The sequence below is a fragment of the Lagenorhynchus albirostris genome, chromosome 17 (genome assembly GCF_949774975.1).
Source record: "Lagenorhynchus albirostris chromosome 17, mLagAlb1.1, whole genome shotgun sequence".
NCBI classification, from domain to species: domain Eukaryota; kingdom Metazoa; phylum Chordata; class Mammalia; order Artiodactyla; family Delphinidae; genus Lagenorhynchus; species Lagenorhynchus albirostris.
This window is the reverse complement of record NC_083111.1, coordinates 15,145,798-15,173,720: the sequence shown is the minus strand read 5'-3', so window position 1 is coordinate 15,173,720 and position 27,923 is coordinate 15,145,798. Positions and strand designations below refer to the sequence as shown.

At 36.6% G+C, this 27,923-nt stretch overlaps 1 protein-coding gene across 1 annotated transcript; it reads right to left on the bottom strand.

Annotated features, from left to right (window-relative positions):
- Positions 1-886: 886 nt before the first annotated feature.
- Positions 887-19,385, bottom strand: XKR9 (XK related 9). Its single transcript, XM_060128446.1, has 3 exons — positions 19,114-19,385; positions 7,718-7,938; positions 887-1,515 (listed from the first exon to the last, which is right to left on the bottom strand). Exons 1-3 carry the CDS (start codon positions 19,383-19,385, stop codon positions 887-889), a joined length of 1,122 nt encoding a protein of 373 aa, XP_059984429.1.
- Positions 19,386-27,923: the final 8,538 nt, after the last annotated feature.

Sequence of the window (27,923 nt, the reverse complement as noted above, 5' to 3'; positions counted from 1 at the left end):
CCAAAGAGTTGAATGCAGGTTGTTGGAGAAACATTTGCAAATCCATGTTCATTATAGCATTATTCACAAAAGCCAAGAGGTGGAAGCAACCCAATGATGGATAAAGAAAGAAAATGTGGCATATATATATACAATGGAATATTATCCATCCTTTAAAAAGAAGGAGGGCTTCCCTGGTGGCGCAGTGGTTGAGAGTCCGCCTGCCGATGCAGGGGACACGGGTTCGTGCCCCAGTCTGGGAGGATCCCACGTGCCGCGGCGCGGCTGAGCCCATGAGCCATGGCCGCTGAGCCTGCGCGTCCGGAGCCTGTGCTCCGCAGCCAAATGGGCCGCGGCGGTGGGAGGCACGCGTACCGCAAAAAAAAAAAGGTTAAGATGGGTTAAAACGGTCAATTTTCTGTTTTTTCTTCCTCTTCCCTCCTTTCCCTTTTCCTCTACTCCATCTGTCCCCGACTCAAAATATATTCACTGAATCAAGAAAATAGAGGAAAGAAGAATGAGTATCCTGCTCTTCTCTTCCTTTTATTTCCCCACTACGAGTACATCAGTTTTAGCTCAGAAACAATGAGGGAAAAGTTGGAGGGAAGTTCAATTCCAGCCTTCTAATTATGGGAATGAGACCATTTCTTTCAGTTCAGGCTCAAGATGGCAACTCTACCAGGCCATAGGCAAATATATCTAAGTACCCAAGATCTTCAAAACCAAGTGAGAAATTAACTTAGATAATAAGAACATTATTATACTCTCTAACATACATAATTAATGTACTAGAACTGCCCTCAAATTAGAGAAGGCAAAAATAAGACATAACACACATATACACAAACTTTTTCTTTACTAACCAATGAAACAAAAAATAAGAAAACATATCTCTTAAGTGAATACCTTATTCCATTAGGAAATACTTCATTCTACAATCTCTTTGAACTGGTTTTCCATCAGCTTCATCCAGTTTTGTTTCTTCACTTCTGTTTGGGTGTAAAGTCCCGTAATAAACAATAAGAAAAATAATTCCAAGGAGAAGAGTAAGAGCTATAGTGATGCTGACAGGTATAAAATAGTCTGAATTAAAAATAGAGAGTGGGTAAGACCAGAACACAATCAATATCCCCAATGTGGCCAATACCCTTACAATATAATAACAAGACATTGGACATTTGGTATTCTGTCCCTTAATATTAAAAAATGTAAAGACAAGAATGAATCCAACGACAATCCTGTATATGAATTCCATACCTATGGAAGCACAAAAATCAGTTTGTTCTTTAAATGCCCACAATATACCTAAAAACCAAAGAAATAACAACAGGAATAAAGCAATCTTAACATTTAAGAACAAAAGAAGCACAACACTCAACATCCAAGATAATAATGTAAACAACTTGTAAAAGAGATATACGAGTTTAGGACAGGGTCCATTAAGGAGGTTTTTATCAGGTAAGGATTTTCTTAAAGCTACTTGATAATCAACAGTCGACCAAGAAATAGCACAGCAAGAGACCATGATGGCTGCATCTACAAAACAAAAATTTTTTTAAGATATAGTTATAGGAATAATAATAGCAATATTAAATTACTATATGCCATACATGCTTCATCTGTATATACACACCCATAAACACATCAGGTACTTTATATACTCATCTCATTTAATCCTTTGAAATAGATATTAATATTCCTATATTACATATGAGGGAATTAATGCTTAGAGAATATATATACATTTCTTGACCCAAGTCACACAGCCACCAAGTTTCAGAGAGATGAGATTTGAACTGAAATTTGCCTGATTCCAAAGTTGGTGTGCTTAACCACTACATTAGACTGCTTTATAACATGGTGAATAAATTCACTGGACAAATTTTATTGAGCAACTGGTACAATGGAAACTGCATACTCTGGAAGTTCTCTAAGAGACTACAGTTATAGTCCTAGCTTTTCCAGTCTTTTTGGCTTTGACCTTGGGCATATACCTAATTCACTAGGAAATGACATCATGAGAGAGAAGAGGGCAGGAAGAAAGGAAGGGAGAGAGGTTAAACAGAAAATTTAATGTAAGTATGAGGTATCAACAGCTCAATTTCCCATATCTTTAAGATGATGGATCAAATGAACAAACATGATCTAAAACTTACAAATTTCTGTAGGCTTGGCACCTTTATCCCATTTTTTCCCCAACAAGTAACAGAAAAGTAAGTTCATTACTACTTTGGAAAGGCATGTCATTAGCCCCACTCTCAAAGCTGGAGACTGAGATTAGCTCAAGATGGTAGAGTAGAAGGATGTGAACTCAAAGCTGGGGACTTATAAAACTGAAAGCAAAGATATTAGAGAATTAGAAGGAAATAATTTGGAGTAAAATAGAGAATGCTCATCATTCCCATTCAGCCTCACTGGAGGGCTATATATTAGGATAGGAAGGCAGACTTAAGATAGATCCTCTAGTGAAGACGATTATAAATGTCTTTGTCAACTCTCCTGGTTTTAGCATATACCACTCTGAACTGCACAATTAGTTGGGCTTCTTTTCTTTCTTCTTTAATTCAAAAATATTTGAATTAAAACATCACTTTCCCCTAAATTTCCCTGTGATATCTTTTTTATAATTGGTTTTAATTTCTACCAAACCAGTACATATACATTGTTTTTAAAAGTTGATAAGTGCTAAAGAACTTATAAGAAAATAGCAGTAGACTGCTCTACCCCTTCTGACCTCTTAGCCATGACCCTCAGAAAAAATTACTATCAACTCTTCTACCTTTACTTCTGCCATGTATTGCCATATTTCTAAATAAAACACATACTGTGCTATTTCTTATCTACTTTAGACTCTGATTATTAATTTCCTACGTGGGAAGGGGAAATTTTTGCACATGCACACATATATACACACCCTCCTTCCATTTTCCTCTCTCTCCTTCTACCCAAAAGAGTAACATCACAATTTTTGGTAAAATCAATATCCAGTGTTTACCTTATTATGACTACATAAGTACAGCCTCTTTGACTGCTCAGCCAAGTACTACATTCTGATCATATTTCCTTTCTTTTAAAACTTTTCATTGTTACTTACTTTGCTTAGTTTTTCATGACTCATCAGTATTTCTCAGCAAATTCTTCAAATTAATTAATTAAACTCCCCTATATACATCTATTAGGGGTTTTTTGTTTGTTTTTTGTTTTGTAATAATATGATCCTTCTGCTTAAAGGTGGCTGCTGTCAAGGTTTGCTTCCTGTCTTCCCAAAACTTCCCTTCACCTCTCTTCAGTGCTGACTTCCTGTTTCCTGTTCCAATATTTCCTTCTTGCTTCGTTCTCATGGTTTGATCAAGCATTCTCCAGACATTCCTGAGAAAAGTTGTACCTAAGCTAAACTTTTGAGACCATGTATGTCTCAAAATGTCTTTATTCTACCCTCATGTTTGATACACAGTTTCAACAGAAATTCAAAGTTTAAAAATGTTTTCCATTGAAACTTTGAAGTCATTGATCTATTAAATTCTAATCTCAAGTGTTATGGTTAAGAATTTCAAAGCCATTCAATTTCCCTATCCTTAAATGATCTTTATTTTCTCTCAAATCTTCTAGAATCTTATCTTCATCTTTGCGTCTCTGAAATGTTATAATGATGGGCTTGGTATGGGCCGTTTTTATCAACCTTTCAATCTAGTAACCCACATCTTTCAGAGATATGCTGTTTTTATTCTTTGATGGCTTCCCTAGAAATCACAACATGCATATTAAACATATCATAGTTTAAAGTTAATCAGTATTTTTACCTCACAGGTAGATTTATCATGAAGGTAGTGAAGCTTAAATTTCAGGGACCTACACTTGCCCAGACTCCTTCCAAGCCTGGCAAAGCCCTGGCAAGGTGTTCACTTTGTCATATATATTTTATAAAAGTTGGAAAAATAAGGTATTTTCATTGCAGTTGCTAAAATTCCCTGTCTCTTACTTTTCCTCTCTCACATTTTCCCTAGGTGCATTGAAGCAAGCTGTGGTCATTTTGGGGATCTGGCTAAAGGGAAATTGAGTTGAGAATAGTTTAGGTTTAGGGGGATATGTTTACAAGATTTGCTTGAATAATTCTGATTAGTAAGTAACAGATCTAGGATTCTCAAGTAGTTTGCCTGATCTTAACACTTCACTATCTTGCTGTCAACAGGCCTTTGATTCCTTAATATTAAGGCATGACGGTCTATCCTCATCCAGTTGGCACTATTAGTTTGACGTTATTTCCCATTTCCCACTTACCTACCTGTTTCCAATATTTTTTCTCCTCATTTTGCTAATCTAATCTGTACATTATACTCTATCCAAAAGGAATTCCTTGTCTTTGCCAAACCACGCCTTTGCTTATGCGTTTCTCCCGATATGAAATGACCTTGCCCAATCACATCTATACAGATTCTTATTAATTTCTTCTGATTTGACATTATTGACACCAGTAAAGAAAACAAGACTCCCACTATTCACTAAAGGAGACATTGACAATAAACAAGTGTTGTCAATTCAAACAGTATTTAAAATTAGTTACTTCATCAAAAAAAATCTTGATATACTCTGATCTTATAGCACATTATTGAAGACATTGGTAGAGTTGTCCCCAAATGTGACAACAATCAAAAAATATACTTATAATATTATCAATACTTTGTGAAGTTGAAACTTCTCTAAATTAAAAATAAACAAAAACCTAATTTCTATTAACTATGCTAGAAAAAAAGATTGAATTTTTCTTTTCTCTCTGTGGAAATTATATAATAAAATCATTATCAAATCAAAACCCGATCAGAGTACACAGCCAAAAAAATTAGATAAAAGAGTATTAAAATAATAAAAATATATTACGTTTCTTTCTCGTGAAATTTGTGGTATTGGTCAACTTTCTTATCCCTGTAATTTACTGTTCTTTATTTTATTTTTTAAAAAATGCTTACTTTCATGTCTTTTATGAATTGAACTGTATTCTTCCAAAATTCATATGTTAAAGCCCTAACCCCCAATGTGACTATACTTTGAGATAGGGCCTTTAGGGAGACAATTAAGGTTAAGCAAGTTCGTAAAGGTGGGGCCCAAATCTAATAGGACCGGTATCCTTGTAAGAATAGAAAGAGATACCAGAGATCTCTCTTTCTCTCCATACACAGAGGAAAGACATGTGAGGACACAGCAAGAAGGTGGCCATCTGCAACCCAAAGAGAGTCCTCACGAGAAACCAACCCTACTGGTACCTTGATTTTGGATTTCTAGTCTCCAGAACTGTAAGAAAATATATTTCTGTTGGTTAAGCTGCCCAGTCTATAGTATTCTGTTACGGCAGCCCAAGCACACTAACATAATTCTGTTTTCCTAGTATTACATTCTTCTTTTCAAAAATCGGGTCTCTCTAATTGTTTTTGTTTTACACGTGGATCCACTTTTGCTTTACCTTTCTCCTGAACTATACAAGGAATTTAAAACAGTTTAACTCCATCCATCTTCCACCTGACTTTCATGCTACTGCTTGTCTTCATTCTATCTTTTTCTTAGCCACATAGTATTATTTCTGTTTATGCAGTCAAGTTTCATTTAGAGGTAGGTAACTTCACTTTTACCCTGAGGAGGGTGACTTTTGGAGTGCCAGTTTTACGGATTAGAATTTTCTACCAGATGTCCCTCCCTTGTGAAGACCCTGAGTTTTGTCTCCAGTCCTCCACACCCTGCGAAGCCATCAAAACTGAATCTGCTTGTTTATAAGGTTCAGTAAAAACCCTCAGGGTATAAAGCCTTCACAGTCCTACTCAACCCTGCTGCATTCCCACTTTCATGCATATTTTTGCCTGTTGTATCAGATTGTTTTAAGCTTTTATGAAGACTTTTGAAAATACTTAACCAATTGTTTTAGATAATTTCAGGGGGAGAGTTGATTCAAATAATCTAGCCTTTTAGTGGTGGTGGAACTGATTTGAATAACCCAAGTTTTCTAACTGCTTTCCATCTCCTAAATATTTGTTGACATTTCTAATCTGCTATTCTACTCTGCATTCTCTTTGTCCTTATGGGTTTATACTGTTTTTACTTGTTACTCTCCTCTTTAGCATGATTTCAGAAGGAACAAAGATAAAAGAATTTGTTCAGTCTTCTGAAGTAGTTCTGTATATAAACTGATTTTTTTTTACATTTTGAATTATTCTTCCTGATTATCAAAACAATACATGGTTACTGTAGAAAATTTGGAAATTCAGAAAAGTATAAGGAAGATGAAATAGATAAAATCATTCACAATCCCCCCACACAGAAAGCAGCCACAGTTAACATCAGTAGATCTACCATAATACAGGTTGTAAACCCTATATGCTGAACTTTAGCTTCAGGGACTAATAAATCCCAACCCACAAATTCTTTGCATCACAAGGAAAAAGAGGTCTCATACACAGTAGGTTCATTTCAGTGGTGCACTAACAATCAAAGTAAAGGTAAAAATATTAGAAGGGACTACAATCTAGAGGTTTGTGGGAAACTGGGACCAAGAAGACTGTTTGGGAAAATGAAGTGTTCTCACAGGTGAGTCTAGCATAGAGGGAACTCCAGGGGAGAGGACAATCTGTTACTCTGAGGTGAATCCAAGTCTGCATGGAATCCTAGTCACTAATGAAAACTGGGACTATTTTTAGCAAATAAATAGTTCTTTTAACATCTCAAATTAAACACCTATTAAAAGATTTTCTTAATGGAAATACCAAATTGTCCTTTAAAAATGTACATTTAACCCTAATGAGGAAATCTGCTATAAAAGAGCAACATATCAACCGATTTGCAAAACTTTCATTAGTTTTGTAGCACTTGCACTTTCACCCAATGATTGTGATTCTGGGAATTCACCCTATGGCTAAACTTCACACATGCAAAAGAATGCATGCATAAGACTATTCACTGCAGCTTTTTTTGCAACAGTAAAATATTAGAAACAACCTAAATTAACATAAAGAGGGAGCCTGTTAAATAATTCATGATACATCCGTAATTTGTAATACTATGCTGATAAGAAAAATAAATGAGGGCGCTTTTTCTGTACTGATATGTTTAGATCTCCAAGATATGTTAAGTGCAAAAAACAAAGATGGCTTTTATGCTACCATTTCTATAAAAAAAAGAGAAAGAGAGAGAGAAGGAAAGAGAAAGATAGGCTTTTACATTTTTTTTTCTGAAAGAATCATCAGAAAGCTGACAATAATAGTTTGTTTTACTACTGAACGTAAAGTAGTTGGCTGGTGGGAAGCAGCAGCATAGCACAGGGAGATCGGCTGGGTGCTTTGCGATGACCTACAGGGGGTGGGATAGGGAGGATGGGAGGGAGGCTCAAGAGGGAGGGGATATGGGGACATGTGTATGCATATGGCTGATTCACTTTGTTGTGCAACAGAAACTAACACAGTATTGTGAAGCAATTATACTCCAATAAAGATCTATTAAAAAATAAAAATAAATAAAATGTTCAAAAAAAATAGTTTGTTTTCTGGGCAGACAAAGGGAAAGGAAGAAGGGGGAGGGAGACAGTATACCTTTATATACCTCAAAGTACCTTTGAACCATGTACTTCTTTTTCAAAAAAAAATACATAATTCTAAAAAGAAAAACAATAAAAATAATTCTAAAACCTGCCAAAGAGTTACACAGTTGACATAAAATATCAGTGGCATCCATCTAACACAGGCTATTAAGAAAGACCTACACTGAGTGAAATTTTCTTGACCATGTTCCAGAAGGATGTAGAGCTGAAGAGCAAGTTGTGGGCAGCCTTCCAGGTAGGTCTCAAATAGCCTGAGCATGCTCAAATCTGTCACCCTATCTATAACTTCTTTATGAGGATCGATTTGTTCTTCCACGAAGTTATCCGTTTTGCTGGTGTACTTGAAAGCCACATGATAACCCTTTTTCAAGGCAAACCAATACCTGTAAAGTAAACATGAATATTTATCTTCAGTAATAGATTCTTTATAACGTGTATTAATTTACATAATAATTTTGGAAAAAAAGCAACATGTGTTTAAGAATAGAATTTTCCCACAAACTTTCTCTACTACAAATTTCTCTCAACTATGTAAATATTTCATTGTAGCTTTATTGAGGTTTAAGACTGCACAATTTTTATTGCATGTCTGATGTGCCAGTGTGTGCTAGCACTATTAAGCATACATGATCTTCTTTCATCTTCACAGTTATTATGAGAGACGAGTAGGTATTATTCCCAAATCACAGACAGGAAAAGTTAGGCTGAGAACAGTAGAGTGATTTGCTGAAAGTTACACAGAGAGTAAGGGGCAGACCTAAAGTCCAAACCTATATCTTATCATTCCTAGTCTTAACCACTATTTTCTGAAAGACAAACTGCAATTTGCACTTCATGCAATTTATCTTAACTAAAAGACAAATACATGCCCTTATGATAATGTCAAGGTTGAAGATGAGATTGAATCTTCTTTCAGTTTAATCTAGCAAATAATTACTGTTGACCCTTGAACATGTGGAGTTAGGGATGCCAACCCTCTGTGCAGTCAAAAAATCCACACATAATTGATAGCTGGCCCTTTGTATCCTCAGTTCCACATCCGTGGATTCAACCAACCTCAGATCGTGTAGTACTGTAGTCTTTACTACTGAAAAAAATCTGCATATAAGTGGACCCACACAGCTCAAACCCATGTTGTTCAAGGGTCAGCTGTACTCCATAATCTACAAGGGGCTAGGCTCTGTGACCATTATCACCCTGGAAAACATAAAATTTCAAAGACTCCTAAAACATCCTTGCTCAGGCTCTTCTTTACAAAGAATTTTTAAATGAACATGACTTATCATCATCCAAGTAAAATTAATAACAAAAATAACTGAAACACTTATTTCAAAAATATCTGAGGCTAGCAATAAGACAACCAGGATTCTAGCCCAAAGCTTATCAAAACTCTTTATCAAAAAAAAAAAAAAAAAAAAAACAACTCTTTATCTACACCTCAGTTTCCCCATATATAAAATGAGGGCAGTGATATATATCAAGTTTCAACTTGCTCCTTCTGTCAATGTTTCCCATTTCAGTAAATGGCACTAACATGCACCATGTTGCTCAGACCAAAAATGTGGGAATAATTCCCAACTTCTTTCTTTTTCTCATACCCTATAAAACTTCCTCAGCAGGTTCTGTTGGTTCTTAGCTCTAACTTCAAATATATCCAGATCTAAACACATCTTATCACTTCCACTGCCTCCATCCTAGTTTCAGCAGCCAACATCTCTGGCCTGGATTACTTTGATAGCCTCATAATTGGTCTCTCTGATTCTACTCCTGCTTCCTATACATCTTATTCTCTACACACATCTAGATTGAACCTGTTAACCATAATTTAGATGTTACCCCTCTACTCGAAATGTTCCAATGATTTCCATCATACTTAGAATAAAACACAAAGTCTTTACCCCATCTTACAAGGCCCTCCATAATCTGCCTTTCCCTCTCATTTCTCCCACAATTTCAGTGTACCTTTCTTACTGCTTTTCCCAAGTTAAAGGCCTTTGTCTTTGCTACTCCCTCTTCCTGGAACTCTCCTAAACCCCAGAGATTTTGCAAGTTTACTCCTTAACTTCATTCAGGTCTCTATTCAAATACCAGTTCCTCACAGAGGTCTTTCCAGATCACACCATCCATCGCATTCTATCTCTTTATCCTACCTCATTTTTCTTTATCATCACTTGACACATTTTTGCTTATCTGTACCTTCTCACAAGAATGAAATCTGCATGAAAGCCGGGACTTTGTTTTGTTCACTGCTATATCCTGAGAAACTAAAATAGTACCAGTACATAGCCGCTCTAAGAAAATATTTACTGAATGAATGAATAAATGAGAGCTCATGACAATCTTTCCATTAAGAGACAGTAGATATGAAAGGACTTTGGAAAGTTGAAATAAAACACAAATATAAGATATTCTCATTTTAAACAAGATGTATACATATATGGATATGCAAAGATTCTTCACCTAGCAAATAAAAGTATATTTTTACCATCACAGTTCTAGAATAACATGGTCCATTATATTCAATGTGGACTAGATGCCAGGGTAGAGTGTCTACAAAAATGATGAAGACATGACCTCCACTTTCAATGACCTTACAACCTAATAGGAAGGTCAAGCCTGTAAACTGCTAGCTGCAATACAAGGCAGAAGAAATAACCACTCAACAGAAATGTAAATACTATGTTGTAAAAGTATAGGAAAACAATGATTAACACTGTCCAGGATTTATAGGTGAGATTTATAAGTGAATTTATGTTTGAGCCTTTTCTGGGTATCTGGCACAATAGGGAGTTCCTGTATGTATATTATGTAAGACTGATATGTAATACAGTATGTTCTTAAAGGTATCTATCCTCTTAAAGCAGACGGATAGATACTGCTAATTGAAAAACTTGAAAAATTCACAAACATTAACAAGTACATACCTAGAACAAAATCAGTACAGACAGCATAGAGTGAGAAAGCCAGCAGAGCACAGTGATTAAGTGTACAGACTCTAAAAAAGCCAGGACGCTTGGATTCAAATCCTTGCTCCATCACTTCCTAGTGATGCCTCAGTTTCCTCATCTGAAAAAGGGGGTAATCATCATATCTACCTCATTGGGTTGATATGAGGCTTAAAGGAGTTAATACATGCAGAATGTTTAGACCAGTAACTGGCACATGTTAAGCGGTGTATCAGTGCCTGTTAAACAACAACAACAACAACAACAACAAAAGATGGAGCTGTTTACAGATGAGCACATTAATATTTCCAGTGACTTTAGAGAGGAATATTTTCCAATTTTGTAGCAATTAATAGCAAACCTATGCAAAGTTCTGCTTATCTGAGGATAATTTCATGAGAAGGGGAGTATGAATATAATTTTTTAATCAATAGGATATTGTTTCAGTTTTATGGAAGAAATGATGAAGAGGCCAAAGAAAAAGAAACAGAAGGAGCTTTCTTAGCATATTTTATCACAATGTATTCTTTTATTTGAGATAAAGAGGAAACAGCTTCCAGTGATGAGAGATTCCCTTGTATCAAGCTCACCTTCCTACTGATGACAATGATAAATTACAGACAAAATATTAAAGAAAACAAGGCACTAAAGAGCAACCAAAAGTAGGAAGAAGGATGAGGGCACTTAACCCTTGAAAGAAGGGAACCATACTGCATGAGATGCATTTATCTGGCTTTTCCTCTACCAGCATCCCACAGTCCAAATGGCAAAAAGTAGATACAGCTCAAGCAGAAAGTCGAATTTTACTGGCTCAAAGAGTGAGAGAACTAAGGTTGAATCTGCCAGAGTGGTTAGAAATTAAGAGGGATCCTAGAAAAGAGGGAGCCACAGAGTAAAAAACCTCCCAAATCTGCATATACCCTCCTTAAATCCTTGGCCAACCCCTTACTATGTATATCTAGGGTGAGGCTCCAAGAACTGAGGAAAAATGGCAAGAATGAGCAGAGATTTTGGCAGCTGTCTACCACAGGGAAGAGTCTGGAGTTTAAGTTCCACCAAACTGGAGGGGCTTGGTAAATACTTCAAGCATCCCATTGAAACGCTAAAAGGGTGATATGTTAGGAGTAAAGACCATACTTCAGGTCTGTAAGACTTCCCCTAGGACTAAGAACAAAAGCAAAATAGACCTTCCCTAGCAAAGCCTAAACCAAGCCTCTGTATCACGTCAAGGTAATTTGCCAATAATTTAACTATCTCCTTTCTCTTCAATGGAAGATAACAGAAACCAGAGTCTCTACAAGGTATCAATCACAATGTCCACTACACAATAAAAAATTAAATGATATGCAAATTTAGAGGAAAATGTAACTTATGCTAAAGAGCATAATCAGTTAATAGAAACATATCAGTTAATAGGAACATACCCACAGATGACCCAGATATTGAAATTAGCAAACAAAACACAGAGAGAAAAAATTCGTGAAAAAAATTAACAGAACCTCAATAACAAAGGTGTAATTGAAGTCCCAAAAGAAACAGAGAGAGAGAATGGGGCAGGAAAAAAAAAAACTTGACAACATACTGGCGAAAAATATTTTCCAAATCTGATGAAAAACAACATAAAGCTCAACGAACCCAAACAGAAAAAATAAAAACAAAACAATATGCAGGCCCAGAAGACAACTATATCAATAATTACAGTAATATATGAAATGTAAATGGATTGAAAGTTTCAATAAAAGATTGTCAAACTGGATAAAAAAATCAAGATTCAACTCTATATGATTTGGAAGAGACTCTATTTAAACATAAAGACACGGATAGTTTGAGGGACTTCCTTGGTGGCGCAGTAGTTAAGAACCTGCCTGACAATGCAAGGGCCACGGGTTCAAGGCCTGGTAGGGGAAGATCCCACATGCCGCGGAGCAACTAAGCCCATGTGCCACAACTACTGAGACTACACTTTAGAGCCTGCGAGCTGCAACTACTGAGCCCACATGCCACAACTACTGAAGCTCACGCACCTAGAGCCCATGCTCCACAACAAAGACAAGCCACAGCAATGAGGAGCCCACGCACTGCAACAAAGAGTAGCCCCCACTTACCACAACTAGAGAAAGCCTGCGCGCAGCAACGAAGATCCAACGCAGCCAAAAATAAATAATAAAATAAAATTAAAAAACAAAAAAGACACAAATAGTTTGAAAGGAAATCACACAAAAATAGTATGGCTATATTACTATCCCAGACAAAATAGATTTCAAATCAAGGAGTATTAACAGAGATAAAGAGTCATGTCATAATGATATAAGAATCAATTTTTTAAGAAGACATCTGAATGTACCTGATAATAGCATTTGAAGATACACAAAGCAAAAATTTTCAAAGTACAAGGAGAAAAAGATAAGTCCACAATATTAGAGTGTTTTAACACTCATCTCTCAGTAATGGAAAGAAAAGGTAGGCCAAAAGAAAAAAATCAGTAAGAATATAGCAGATTTTAATAATATGTTTAATAATATGTTTAATAATAATGTTTTATAATAATATGTTTAATAATATGTTGATACATATTGCCCTAATTTATACATTTATAGAACACTACACTCAACAAGAGCAATTTACAAATTCTTTTCAAATGCACATGGAATATTCACCAAGTTAGACTATATGTTGGGCCATAAAACAAGCCAATAAATGTAAAAAGACTATAATCACACAAATTATGTTGTCTGATCAAAACAATATTTAATGAGAAATCAACAACAATAAGATACCTCGGAAAATCCTCAAATATTTAGAGATTTAAGTAAAGGGCCCAGATCCTCAAGTTTCATAAATATTGCACCCTAGGAAATTTGAACATTACCAGATGACCTCTCTCTAAAGCATTTTAAATAGAAGAATAGGTAAGAAAAAATGTTCAACTATTTAATGCCCATTTAAGAAACTCCATAAAGAAGGGCCCAGGGAACTGCGGAAGGAAGGAGACTCATCTCCATTGTACTTTCTTTCACACGATTTGAACTTTTTTTACCAGTTATTTTAAAAGAGCAACAATAACTTCCATATTTTAAATAATACAAATGCCTTTCATATACCCATCAAAGGAAAAGTCTCCTTTGGCAAGGAGAAAGGTTTTATCACAAATAGTACATAAAATGGAAATACAGAAGTGTCATCTAATTTATATTCTGGAAAATGAAATGTTCTACCCCACAGACACCTGAGCAGTGAGAACATACTTAGTAGCAACAGGCACTTACACCTAATAAATAATTCATGTTGACATTCCTTGTCTTTCATCTACCAACACAAACTCAATTTATCTATTCTGTAGGGAAGTGAATCTGTAGTTCAGTAAATCTCAGGTTTTTCCTTACTTAGTTTAGACAGACCCTTGGATAATTTCCCATTTTTATGAACTTATGTTTTAAATTAATTATGTTTTAATTTTTGCTCATTCCTCACTATTCATCTCAGTATTCTGCCACTTCCTGCACTAAGAAAATACAAAGAAAAAGAAAAACAAAAAGAGGGAAGTGTCTGTTTATCAAGTATCTGTTTATCACTAATAGCAAACCTAATTCAATTTTTCCTTTTCTTCTTTTTTTGTTTGAATAGGCAAAATATTTAAATAATTCAAACATTTTTTAAAAGTTATTCGCTGAAAAAACTCCATGCCACTCCTAGGACCTAACTACCCAGTTTTCACCCTCCCCTATGACCATGAGAATTCACGGTTACTACTTTCATGTGTACCCTTCTAGAGTTTCTTTATGCATATACAAGCAAGCATAAGTATATATGGCTTTTCACCACTTTGTTTTACACAGACTGTAGCATATCATATCTGCTGTATGCACCTTGTCTTTTCACTTAAAAGTACATATTGGAGATCTTTCCATTTCAGTACATAAAGTACTTTATCATTCTTTGTAATAGCTATGTAGTGTGCCATTGCATAGGTATACCATAAACTCTACCAACAGACATTTCAATTGTTTCTAATATTTTGCTGTTACAAAGAATACTACAGTTGAAAAGCTGTGCATATGTCATTTTACATGTCTGCAAGTACGATAAATTCCCAGAAGAGGAACCTCTGGCCTAAAGGTATGTATGTGTATTTGAAATATGGTCAAACTGCCCTCCACAGGGATGGTGGGCAATCCATACTCCCATAACCAATCCATACTCCCATCAACAAAGTATGAGAATACCTGTTTTCCCATGCCTTACCAAGAGAGCGTATTATCATTTGGATTTTTGCAAGTCTGGTAGGTGAAGAATATCTCAGCGAAGTTTTAATTGGCAATTTTAAAATTATGAACAAGGCTTAGCATCCTTCAGACAACTTAAGAGCCATTTGCATTTCCTCTTCTCTGAACTATCCTCACTGTTTTCCCATGTTTCAATTGGGTGGATGACCTTTTTCTTTTTGACTTCAGAAGCTCTTTAAATACTAAAAGACTAGCCCTTTTTCTATTCAAAATTGCAAATATTTTCTCCTGTTAAAGCTGTTTTCCTTTTTGCTTTGCTTTTGTTTGTTTGGGAGATTTTTGCTTTTTTTAATTAGCATGCATTTTTTATTATCAAATCTATAATTTTTATAGCTTAGGGATTTTAAGTTATGGTTAGAAAGGCTTTCCCCATTTCAAGGCTATAAAGGAATTTTCCCATGTTTTCTTATAATATAAGTATTTTTACATTAAATATTTGATTCATTTGAAATTTATCCTGGTGTCTGGTAGTTTACCTAGATGTATAGTCCATAACATGCAATCTGAAATTATCCCAACTCTAAAGTGAATCAAAACCGTTACTGTTCTTATGCTGCATATACTGGCTATTGCTTCCTCTTACTTCCATTCTGGTCAATTTCTACAATCTGTGGTCTGTCCATTTGAATGGCAAACAGGGGGAAAAACTATTTTCTTGTCCTTGTGGTTTGGGATTTAGTGTTGGGGGTTGGGGAGGGGTGGGGTGCCTAGTGCTACTCCAGAAACAAAACTCTGCCAGTTTATCCTTTCAGATTTTCTTCTGGTTAGGAGGAGTTAGAGCACATGTTCTGTCATATCAAAGACTGGGAAGCTGAAGACATAAACTACAACCTTTTAAATCTCTCCCAATATGGTACTCATCTCTATGTTTCTATCAATATACTTCTAAAGATTTCACCTTCATCACAGAACAGACTAAACTCTTTTCAAGATCACGTGCCATGTTAGAGCATGGGCTAACCCTGAACTTTGTGTGAAGGTCCAGTTATAATTCATATATTTTTTTCCAAATGGCTACCTACTTGTCCCCACATCCCTAACTACTAAGCAAAGAAATCAGTAAGAATGAAGAATCTCTGTATGTACAAGGGAACTCCCATAAGACTATCAGCTGACTTTTCCATAGAAATTTTACAGGCCAGAGGGAGTGGCACCATACAGTCAAAGTGATGAAAGGAAAAAACCTACAAGCAAGAATACTCTACCCAGCAAGGATATCATTCAGATTTGAAGGAGAAATATAAAGTTTTACAGACAAGCAAAAGCTAAAAGAGTTCAGAACCACTAAACCAGCTTTACAAGAAACGTTAAAGGAACTTCTCTAAGGAAAAGAGACCACAACTAGAAATATGAAAATTATGAAAGGAAAAATCTCATTGGTAAAGGCAAATATACAGTAAAGGTAGTAGATCAATCACTCATAAAGCTAGTAGGAAGCTTAAAAGACAAAAGTAGTAAAATCATCTATATTCACAATAAGTAGTTAAGGGATACACAAAACAGAAAGATGTAAAATATGATGTCAAAACAGTAAACATGGCTGGTAGGAAGCAAAAATGCATGGTTGTTAGAAAGTGTTTGAATTTAAACCATCATCACCTTAAAATAATCACTTATCAGTATAATGATCAGATTGTTATACATGAACCTCATGGTAATAACTAACCAAATATCTATAATAGACATACACACAAAAGAAGAGAAAGAAACCCAAACGTAACACTAAAGATAGTCATCAAATCACAAGGGAAGAGAGCAAAAGAAGAAGAAAGAAGCCAAAAAGAACTACAAAACAACCCCAAAACAGTTAACAAAATGGCAATAAGACATATCTAACAATAATTACTTTAACTGTAAATGGACTGAATGCTCCAGTCAAAAGACATAGACTGGCTGAAAGGACACAAAAACAAGACCTGTATATATGCTGCCTACACGACACTCACTTCAGATCTAAAGACATACAGACTGAAAGAGAGAGTATAGGAAAAGGTATTCCATGCAAATGTAAATCATAAGAAAGCTGGGGTAGCAATACTTATATCAGACAAGATAGACTTTAAAACAAAGACTGTAACAAGAGGCAAAAAAGGACTTACATAATGATATGGGGATCAATCAAAGAAGAAGATATAACAATATGGGTATACATATGTACCCAACATAGGAGCACCTAAATACATAAAGCAAATATTAACAAACATAAAGAGAGAAATTGACAGTAACACAACAATAGTAGGAGACTTTAACAACCCACTTACATCGGTGGAGAGACATAAGATCCAGACAGAAAATCAGTAAGGAAACACTGGGCTTAAATGACATTAAACCTGATGGACTTAACAGATTATATATAGAACATGCCATCCAAAAGCAGCAAGATATACATTCTTTTCAAGTGCACATGGAACATTCTCCAGGAAAGATCACATGACAAGCCACAAAACAAGTCTCAATAAATTTACGAATATTGAAATTATATCAAGCATCTGTTCTGACCACAATGGCATGAGACTAGAAATCAACTATGAGAAAAGAATGCAAAAAACAAAAACAATATGCTACTAAACAATCAATGGACCACTGACAAAATCAAAGAGGAACAAAAAATACCTGGAGACAAATAAACATGAGAACACAATGATCTGTGGAACACAGCAAAAGCAGTTCTATGAGGTAAGTTTATAGTGATACAAGCTTACCTCAGGAAACAAGAAAAATCTCAAATCAACAATCTAACATGTAACAGTCATGTTAGATACAGCAAGAAGGTCTACCTTAAATTTGTTTGGAGTCCCAGAAGGAAAAGAGACAGAAATATGGTAAAGAAAATGTTACAAAAGATAATGGCTGAGAATTCTGCAGAATTCATGGAAGATAATAATCTATAGTATCAAGAGAACCAGCAAATCCCCAGCAGGAGAAATAAAAGTAAATATATACCTGGATATATCATAAACTTTAGAAACCCAAAGATAAAGAGAAAAATCATAAGAGTAGCCAGAGGGAAAAAAAGAAGACAAAATACTTTTAAAGAGCAACAGTAAGATTGACATTTAACTCTTCAATAGTGACAATGGAAACAAAAAGATGAGAGAATATAATATACAGAGAGAAAATAACTATTCGCCTAGAATTCTACTGCCACTAAAATCTTTCTCAGGAAAGATGGCTATTAAAATGGCCCAACTTCAGGGCTTCCCTGGTGGCACAGTGGTTGAGAGTCCGCCTGCCGATGCAGGGGACACGGGTTTGTGCCCTGGTCTGGGAAGATCCCACATGCCGCAGAGCGGCTGGGCCCATGAGCCATGGCCACTGAGCTGCGCGTCCGGAGCCTGTGCTCCGCAACGGGAGAGGCCACAACAGTGAGAGGCCCGCGTACCTCAAAAAAAAAAAAAAAAAATGGCCCAACTTCAAAACCTAACTGTAGCAAAATAATACGTCATCCTCTTAATATGTCTTTATTTTTTTTTACACCAGTGTTTAAACTTTTATTTCACACCATGCAAGGTCAATTATAACATTAAAAAGTGACAACAGCTATAAGCTGCCATTTTACATTTATACATTGTAAATGTCCATTTTCAAAAGCTGAATTACCATGTTGCCATAACAGCTAGGCTTCAATTCAACTGTTTATACAGATAAAATTTACTATGAAAAACAATGATTTTATATCTGTCTTTAATTCTTCTCTTTACCTTTAATATATATATATCGCTTTGAACAGAATTAAATCTCTTAAGATAATGAAGAAAAGGTCATATGAAATTAGGTATATGGAAAATCACAGAATTCTCAGGGCTTATTTAGATTCTATTTTCTTTAACCAGAAAACAGGCTTTAAACAACATGATTCTTAAGGTTGTTTTTAGTTCTGTGAATGATTCTGTACCAAGCTAACCACATGGTTACTGTGTTATTGCAGTAAAAATTTCACTTCATTAAATCAATGGTACAATTAACTTAAAAAATTAAGTGCTCTATCAGAGTTGCAAGTGAAAGGCTATATTTACATAATCAGTCTTAAAATATAAAATAGATGAGAAAAGATTCACAAGACATAGAAATGAGTCCTTTTCCTTCTCATAAAAAAGTGATAACATATTAGAAAAAGTAACTTAATTAGGTAAATTAAAACATTATGTTAATGAACCTGGAAAATTCTGAGAGTTCAATGACTCACACAAGCACTGCTAGTGAGAAGCAAGTAACCCTTGTGCTACATGCAAATAGAGAACCTTTGTACATCTGACTACCCAGATACAGAAAGGTAGCTTCTGTCTGAAAAAAAGAATAATAGTGTTAATGATCAAAAGTATATGCTCACCTTGTAAAAACTCCTCCTTGCAAGCAATGAAGTAGAAGAAAACAATGCTGACTTTCTTGGCCTGATTCCTTTAAATCGTCCTTGAACCAAGAATAACTAAAACACTGGACCACAAGTGTTCCAAAGAGCATAAAGCTTACTGTTAAAATACCGAAAACATACTGTCCCTCACAGAAAAACCTGACAGACACCCAGATATCCACAATTAAATCAGTTACATAGATTATAATGCCAAGAACCGACATCATAAAATTTAACTTAGTATATTTCATTATGAATCACTATATCTCTTGGTTATCTACCTCCTTCTCTCATACAAAAAGAAAAAAAAAGAACAAATATTAGTGCATCCTTTCGTGTAGCACTGAATTTTAATTTCTACTCCCTAAATCTATTTAAAAGAAAGAATAAATATTATGAAATTGGAACATTAAAACCAAAGTGACTAATTTTAACTTTCTTTTCTAAACCTCTAATCCAGTTGTTACAAGGCTTTATTCAATCTTCTGTCTCACAGTGTTCTTCATTACAGCTGACAACACCTAAAATGAAACATCATAAAAGATGCTAAAAATCTTGAGTATAGTATTAAAAACCCTAGGCCATGACTTTATCAAAGTCCTACTTTTTCTAAAAATAATATATTACCACTAAATATACTTTTTATAATATATAGCTTTGGGAAAGTAAAGTGTCAGAGATATACTTAATAGTTGACAACTTCCTCTCAGACTACTTACCTTTTAAAACACATAACCTGCTCACAAAGACATTTACCACAGCACCATTTATAGTGGCAAAAACCTGGAAATCATCTAAATGTGTCAACAAAAGGAGTTAATAAATAATGGTAGAGTCATAAAATGGAATATTACAAAGCTACTAAAAATATATTTAACAAAAAATATATATATATATATTTAACAAAGGTACAGTAGCTGTGAAAATTCTTAATATGCTTTTTTTAAAGCATTTTTAAAAATTTATTTATTTAGTTAGTTTTGGCTGCATTGGGTCTTCATTGCTGCGCGGGGCTTTCTCTAGTTGCAGCGAGCGGGGGCTACTCTCCGTTGCAGTGCACGGGCTTCTCATTGCGGTGGCTTCTCTTGTTGTGGAGCACGGGCTCTAGGCACATGGGCTTCAGTAGTTGTGGCACGCGGGCTCTAGGGCACAGGCTCAGTAGTTGTGACACACGGGCTTAGTTGCTCCGCGGCATGTGGGATCTTCCTGGACCAGGGCTCAAAGCCATATCCCCTGCATTGGCAGCCGGATTCTTAACCACTGCGCCACCAGGGAAGTCCCGAAAATTCTTAATATGCTTTGATACAGCAATTCCATCTAAGAATCAAGCATAGAGAAATGCTTGCAGATGTGCACAAAGATATATGCTCTTCGCAGAACCTTTTTTAAAATAGCAAAAAATTGAAAACAACCCAAATGACAATTGAGAAGCCTAATTCAATAAATTATGGTATATCCGTACTAAAGAATACACCATGCAACCTTTAAAAAGAATGAAGTAGCTTTGTATAACCTACTTTGGAAGATCTAAAGACACATTAAGTGAAAAAAGCAAGTACCAAAAGGATAAATATAGCATATTGTAATATATGCTTCCTAATTATACACGGAGAGGAGAAAGGAGTTGGGAGTAGGAAGCAAATGCAATTTTAATCCTTTAAATATTCTTTCATATTGTTTGAGTTTTTTACAACAGACATGTACTAAGGTATTATATAATTTCTTAAAATAAAAACAATAGTAAATGATATTTATAAAGAATTTTGATGACTGGAGAAAGTATTTATTCTACTAATAATAGCTAACGTTTACTTACCACTATGTGCCAGGCATTGAGCTAAATGCTGTACATAAAATGTCCTCATTTAATTCTTACATCAAACTTAGGAGGTAGATATTACTATTGTGAACCCTATTTTATAAACGTAAGCTGAAAGCAATCTGCAGATGAGATTTGTGTGACTCAACAGTGGTGTCTTTTTTTTTTTTTTTTTTTTGGCCATGCTGTGTAGCCAGGGATCGAACCCATGCCCCCTGCAGTGGAATTGCAGAGTCCTAACCACTGGACCGCCAGGGAAGTCCCTAATTAATTGCTAACATTTCATACAAAAATCTAGAATTCTCCCTGCTACTGAAAAACTCAAAGATCTGCTACAGTAGACTATCATTCCTTCATCAGCAGTGGGCACCCCCCTAATGGCATAGGCTCTCTCAAGTTCACCACAGTAGCCAGCCACCACACTTCAGTCATTTCAACAGCTGGGTCTCAATGCCAATTCACCTACCTAATAGCTGTGTGGCCTTAAATATGCTCCTTTACCTCCCTTTGTCTTATTTTCTTCCTCTGAAATATGGAGATAATAATGGTATATACCACAGAGGATTACTGTGAAGGTTAAGAAAGATAATATATATAATACATACAAACCTCTAGAAAAGTACCTGGCATAGTCAGGGCTTAATAAATGTTAGTTATCATTATTATCTTGCCTGTCTACCTGACATCTGTAAGCATCTGCATTTGCAATCTTTGACTTCATTTTAAAGAATGTTAAGTGAAAAAATACTATGTTATAATCCCAAAGCTTTGAAAATGCAAAGGAAATATGACTGGAGAAATACAAAACATGTTAGCAGTGATTTTATCTGGGGAATTAATGGTATTATAGATGATTTTTTTCTTCTTCATTCTTTTCTATATTTATGGGCTGAATAGTTTCCCCCCCAAAACTCATATGTTGAAGTGCTAACCCTCAATGTGACTCTATCTAGAGATAGGTCTTTACGGAGGTAAAAAGGTTGAAAGAAGTCACAAGAATGGGTCCCTAATCCAATAGGACTGGTGTCCTTATAAGAAAGGACACAGCAAGAAAGGAGCCATCTGCAACCCAAAGAAAGAGGCCTCACCAGAAACCAGTCTTGCTGGCACCTCGAGGCTGGACTTCCAGTCTCCAGAACTGTGAGAAAAATTAATTTCTGTCATGTAAGCAACCCAGTCTGGTGTATTCTCTTAAGGCAGCCTGAGTAGACTAACACCCTGTGTTCTATAAAGAACATTTATTACTTTAAAAACTAGGAGGAGAAAGTGTTACTTAAAAAAAACACACAACCTAATACTTAACAGTGTTCTTGTCATTTTAGCACTTTTAAGTATTTTGTTTACAAGTCTTCAGAATAATATTAAAAGATATTTCACTCTTCTTACAGAAAAAAACGAAAGCTCATTATCACTACTTTTCCTGTCAAGAATGTCGTGGCCAAACAGGATGGAAAAATAATTTTAAAATCTGAGTATTTCCAATCTAGCAGGCCACGAATTTCCCTGCAATAAGTTTCTAATCTTAAAATGAAAGACATCATGCCCAGTATAAGCATGGAGCTTAGGAGAATGAGATTTAATCAAAAGGTTCTGTTTAATTGAATATTTACTTAAACCTGCCATGTGCTATTTTAAGCTCTTGAGATAGATCATGTGACAAAAGAGACAAAAATCCCTGCCATTATGGAACTTACATCCTAGCAGAGAAAGACAGTCAATCAACGATAAAAATAATAAGTAAATTAGGTATCATATTAGAAGGTGATAAGCACTATAGAAAGAACAGAGCAATGTTAAGGGAAATCAGGAGTTGGAGTAGAGGCAGGTGCACCACAGGTTGCAATTTTAATTAGAATGGTCAGAGCAGGCCTCACTAAGAAGGTGGCATTTGAGTAATGAAATTAGCCATGTGGCTGTCATATGAAAAAGATTGCCAGGTGGAAGGAATAGTGAGTTCGGAAGTCTAATGTACTAGATTTTGAGCATGTGGAACAAAATTCCACAGAATATTGGCAGATGCCTTAACATGGTTATACTGGATGTGTTTAATGTGTACCCAGGTCCTGTTTTAACATCATTTAAAAAAACGTACTTTCCTAAGCTTTACTATCTAGGAAAAAAAATATTGCCATATATAGTGGAAGAATAGATAGTAAGACTAGTAGCTACCACTGCTGAGTATTTACTATGTGTGAAGTGTTTTACAAACTTTATTTTATTTAATTCTCACAAATTTCTATAAGAAGGGTATCATTGGTCCCATTTTACAGATCATGGAACTGAGGCTTAGAGATGTTGGTATTTAGGTGAGTTATCTCTAATGAGTAAACTGATTTCAATATACAGGCACACCTTGGAGATACTGCGGGTTTGATTCCAGACCACCACAATATAGCAAATACCGCGATAAGTGAGCCACACACATTTTTTGGTTGCATATAAAAGTTATGTTTACACTATACTGCAGTCTATTAAGTGTGCAATTCTGTCTAAAAGCCTGTGCATTAAGTGTGCACTGTGTCTAAAAAAATGTGTATACATTAATTTAAAAAGACTTTATTGCTAAAAAATGATAACCATGATCTGAGCCTTCAGCGAGTCAAAATCTTTTTGCAAGAGTAAAAGTTCACTGGGACTTCCCTGGTGGTCCAGTGGGTGAAACCCCGTGCTCCCAATGCAGGGACCTGGGTTCAATCCCTGGTCGGGGAACTGGATCCCACATGCCACAACTAAGAGTTTGCACGCTGCGACTGAAAGATCCCACGCGCCGCAACTAAGACCCAGCGCAGCCAAATAAATAAATAAATATTTTTAAAAAAAAAAGAAGAGTAAAAGATCCCTAATCACAGAACACCATAACAATATATAACAAATATAACAATAATGAAAAAGTTTGAAATATTGCGGGAATTACCAAAATGTGACAGTGACACAAAGGGAGCAAATGCTGTTCGAAAAATGGTGCTGGTCGACTTGCTCAATGCAGGGTTGCCAAAATCTCCAATTTGTAAAAACCACAATATCTGAGAAGCACAATAAAGCAAAGGGCAATAAAACGAGGTAGACCTCCATGTGTGCGTTTCTTAATCACTCTCCCCACAAAGAGAGCTTCCTTTACCTGGCATGCATGAGGAAAACACTAGCCATTTTGAGACAAGATTTACAAGATGGGAAAAAATAATTTCTAAGAAACTTAGAAATTGCATTACTGGCAGAACATCAGACTCAATAAACTAATCTGATCTGGCAACTTCTAAATTCCTAATTTAGTGAAACAGAACATAACGCCAACTAGAAGGAAAACTACACAGCAAAGTACATAATAAACATAGCAGCTCTCATAAAAAAGGGCCTGCAGCTCCCTCAGTAACCACATAGTTGTATAACTTGCATGAAGGATAGCTCATCTTTATCCCTACACTTGATCACTGTTCCAATACCACCTTAGCAGAAATAATGCCACCTACAAAATTTGACTTCAGTTAGAGAATCCAGGACACTTACTGACGTAATAGGACAGTTTCAATACAATTTCATTCAGAGGTCAACCCAGCTATGTGGCTACCTGGCTGCCAGCCAAAATACATAACCTTTGCCCACTGTAGATGATCTCTTCACAATAAAGAAGATACCTGAAAGAAATACAAACGAGCAGACTTTCATTTATCAATCAAACTTAACATGTAAAATACGGGCTTACTTGTTACATATAAGAAGCCTTCTTTAACTCAAAGTCCCTTCTGGAAAATCTTCATCCTGGGAATCTTTCATTTCTTCTTCTCTGAAAATAAGCATAATTAAGGGATGTGTAAACCTTGAACATCGAAACTAAAATGAAACTGAAATCACCTGTTAGTCATATGTGGGATTTTCTAATCCAGTGATAACAGAGTCTGTATCATTGTGACCACAGTACACTCCTTTTTAACCATCACATTGGGGGAAGGAATTACATGGCTCCTTTTACAGGTTGACTAGGTTACAAGCCTTTACTGTATTATCAGTTAAGTTTTAAGAAGACACAATTTGCCTCACAGTATATCTAAGTGGACAATTCATGTTTGAAAGGGAGAGAGAGATTCTTGAATCTGAAATACTCTAATAAAGAATTTATCATTAACAGAGCCTACTTATTTTTTCAAACTGTATATACCTTCTCAAACCCTATGCCCTAAGAATATATGATTGTTGGTTTCTATTTCGAAAATAAACACTACAGTTCTTCTATTTCCAAGCCTTTGCTCAAGTTATTTACTATTTACTTCTACCTCCATCTTCCTGAAGTTCTATCAGTCTTTAAGAATCAGCTCAAAACCCACCCCCTCTAAGTTTTCCGAGATCTTCCCAATCAATTTGATTCTCTCCTTCCTCCTTGCAATCCCATCACTTCAGCTATACTTCTCTAGGATTTACCCACATATGCTTTAAAATAAGATCATATACATCTCCTTCCTGGTAATACACCTCTAGAAAGCTAACTATCTTATTCATTTTAACACACACCCACACGTCCACAACAATACTTTACATGTTATAGGTAGAGGATAAATTATTGTAAATGTAACTGAACAGAATGTAAAAATCATTGGTCTTATTTGTTGGGGAGGAACTTAAACTTCAAGTCTCACTGCTAAACATATTCACAAAGACTCAATTTTCTCTCTGTAGCCTATATCTTTCTTCTGAGCTCAACCCATATATCTGTCTGTAGATTTCTTTATGAGGATATCCCACAACCGCCTCAATTTAAACTAGTCTAAACCAATTTCATTACCTACCCTCTGTTCCTCCTCTTCTGCTAGTGTCTAATGTCTCCTTCTATGACTCTACTCAAGTCACTTAACTTTTAAATTATTTGTTGGGCCCATTTCTTCATCTACCCAGTGAAGAGCTTGACAATGAATTCAATGAAATCTTGATGGAAGGCACAAGGGAAATTTTAATTTAAAAAAAAAAAAGCTAAGGGACAAGAGAATGGAGCTGCCCATGTAATCAGTTCCACCCTCTTTTCAAAGGTTTGCTGACTTTCCAGCAGAGAATTTTTAGAAAGGGAAAATAGCTTCTTGCCTGAAGAGCTATTAACAGATAGCAGACAAATAACTAAATATTGGTAAGCTGAAAATACCTGATGTAGGGAATTTTGATGGTTATTCCAAGCAATTTTTAATTGCTTGCCTTCCCGTTGCAAAGGGGATAATTTACATGATTATTTCAATGAAGGTTTTTGAAACACATGAACAATAGACCTTTGAGACACAGGCAAAGAAATCTGTCACACATAATCCAGGTGTGTTTTCAAGAAATCTGGAGTATTAAACTGATGATTTGTAAAATAAATACTGTATAAATAGCAAGAGTTCTTTCTTCAGGAATTCCTGACCAAAAAGGATGTTAAAAATGCATGTCCATGTTTATTGCTAGTAAATAAAAACAAAATTAATCTTTGTATATTAAAAAAAATGCACGTCCAAATTGTAGAACCACAGGCATCTCATGTGTCAAGTTCTCACTTGTTTTGAAAAAGGGGTCTGGGGTGCCGGTTACATAATTGCCATAACTGGATACAAGTGATCATGGGATCCGTGCATTTCCTTTTAAGTACACTGTAACTCGATTTTTTTTTTTTTAATGGGGAGGGTTAGTTAACACTGGGGTAGTTAACGCTCAACGGATTAGAAAAGGACTCCTTACAAAGATAAGTACTTCACGTCCTGGACCCAAGCCCCCAACACGCAGGCCACCCTGCTTCTCTGGGTAGGCGAGCGGCACGAGGCAGGAGAGGAGCTCCCTGAATCCGCGGGCCCGGGGCAGGTGCTGGCGCAAGGCAGCGAGACGAACAAGGCTTCAGACGCAGGGCTGGGCTCACAGAACGCTCACCTGGGCAAGTCCCCAAGTCTCCGTCTTGAGTTTGTAAAGTGGGCATAAAAATAGTGCCTTCCCTCTTCACGTTGGGAAGCTTAAATGAGAGAGTGGCACTCAGCACAGCAGTAAGCGCTAAATAAACCTTCGTTACTGCTGTTTATTGTAAAAGGACACACACACACAGGACACACAGAACACAGGACACACACAGGACACACCACACACACACAGGACACACACAAGACACACAACACACACACACGACACAGGACACACACACAGGACAGCGCACATAGGACACACACACGACACACAGGACACACACACGACACAGGACACACACAGGACACACACACGATACACATGACACACACGACACAGGACACACACAGGACACACAACACACAGGACACACACAGGACACACGACATACACACACAGGACACACACAAGACACAGGACACACACATGACACACACACACAGGACACACACAGGACACACACCACACAGGACACACAGGACACAGCACACACAGGACACACGACACACAGGACACACACAACAGACACACAGGACACACAAACGACACACACAGCACACACAGGACACACACACGACACAGGACACACACACACACACACACACACACACACACACACACACCCCTCACCCTCGCCTGAGAACCCGACGAGCGATCCTTCCCGGGATTTCGTCCTCAGTAACTAACCCCAAACCCCTCGCTCCATCACAAAACTTCCCCGGTTAAAAGGTCTCTCGTGCACTTGAATGAACTCGCCTGCCTGGACACAAACTACTGCGAAGGCACCGCTTTCTACGACAGGCGGCAGCGCCCACAGGCCGGGAACCCAGCCTAGCCTCGGGGCGCCTCACACCACACGCCCACGAACTCCCTCGCGCTGCGGCCCGCGAAACCTGGACAGCGTCACGTGGCCGCTGGCCCCGCCCCTCGCGCAGCAACGGACTCCCCTCCCTTCCCGCGCCGCTCGCGCGTCGTCACGTGCTCGCGGGCCCCGCCCGCGGCACAGCGGCTGATTTCCCCCTGCCCTTCCCTGCGCCTCACGTGACCTCTGCCCCTGGCCCAGTAG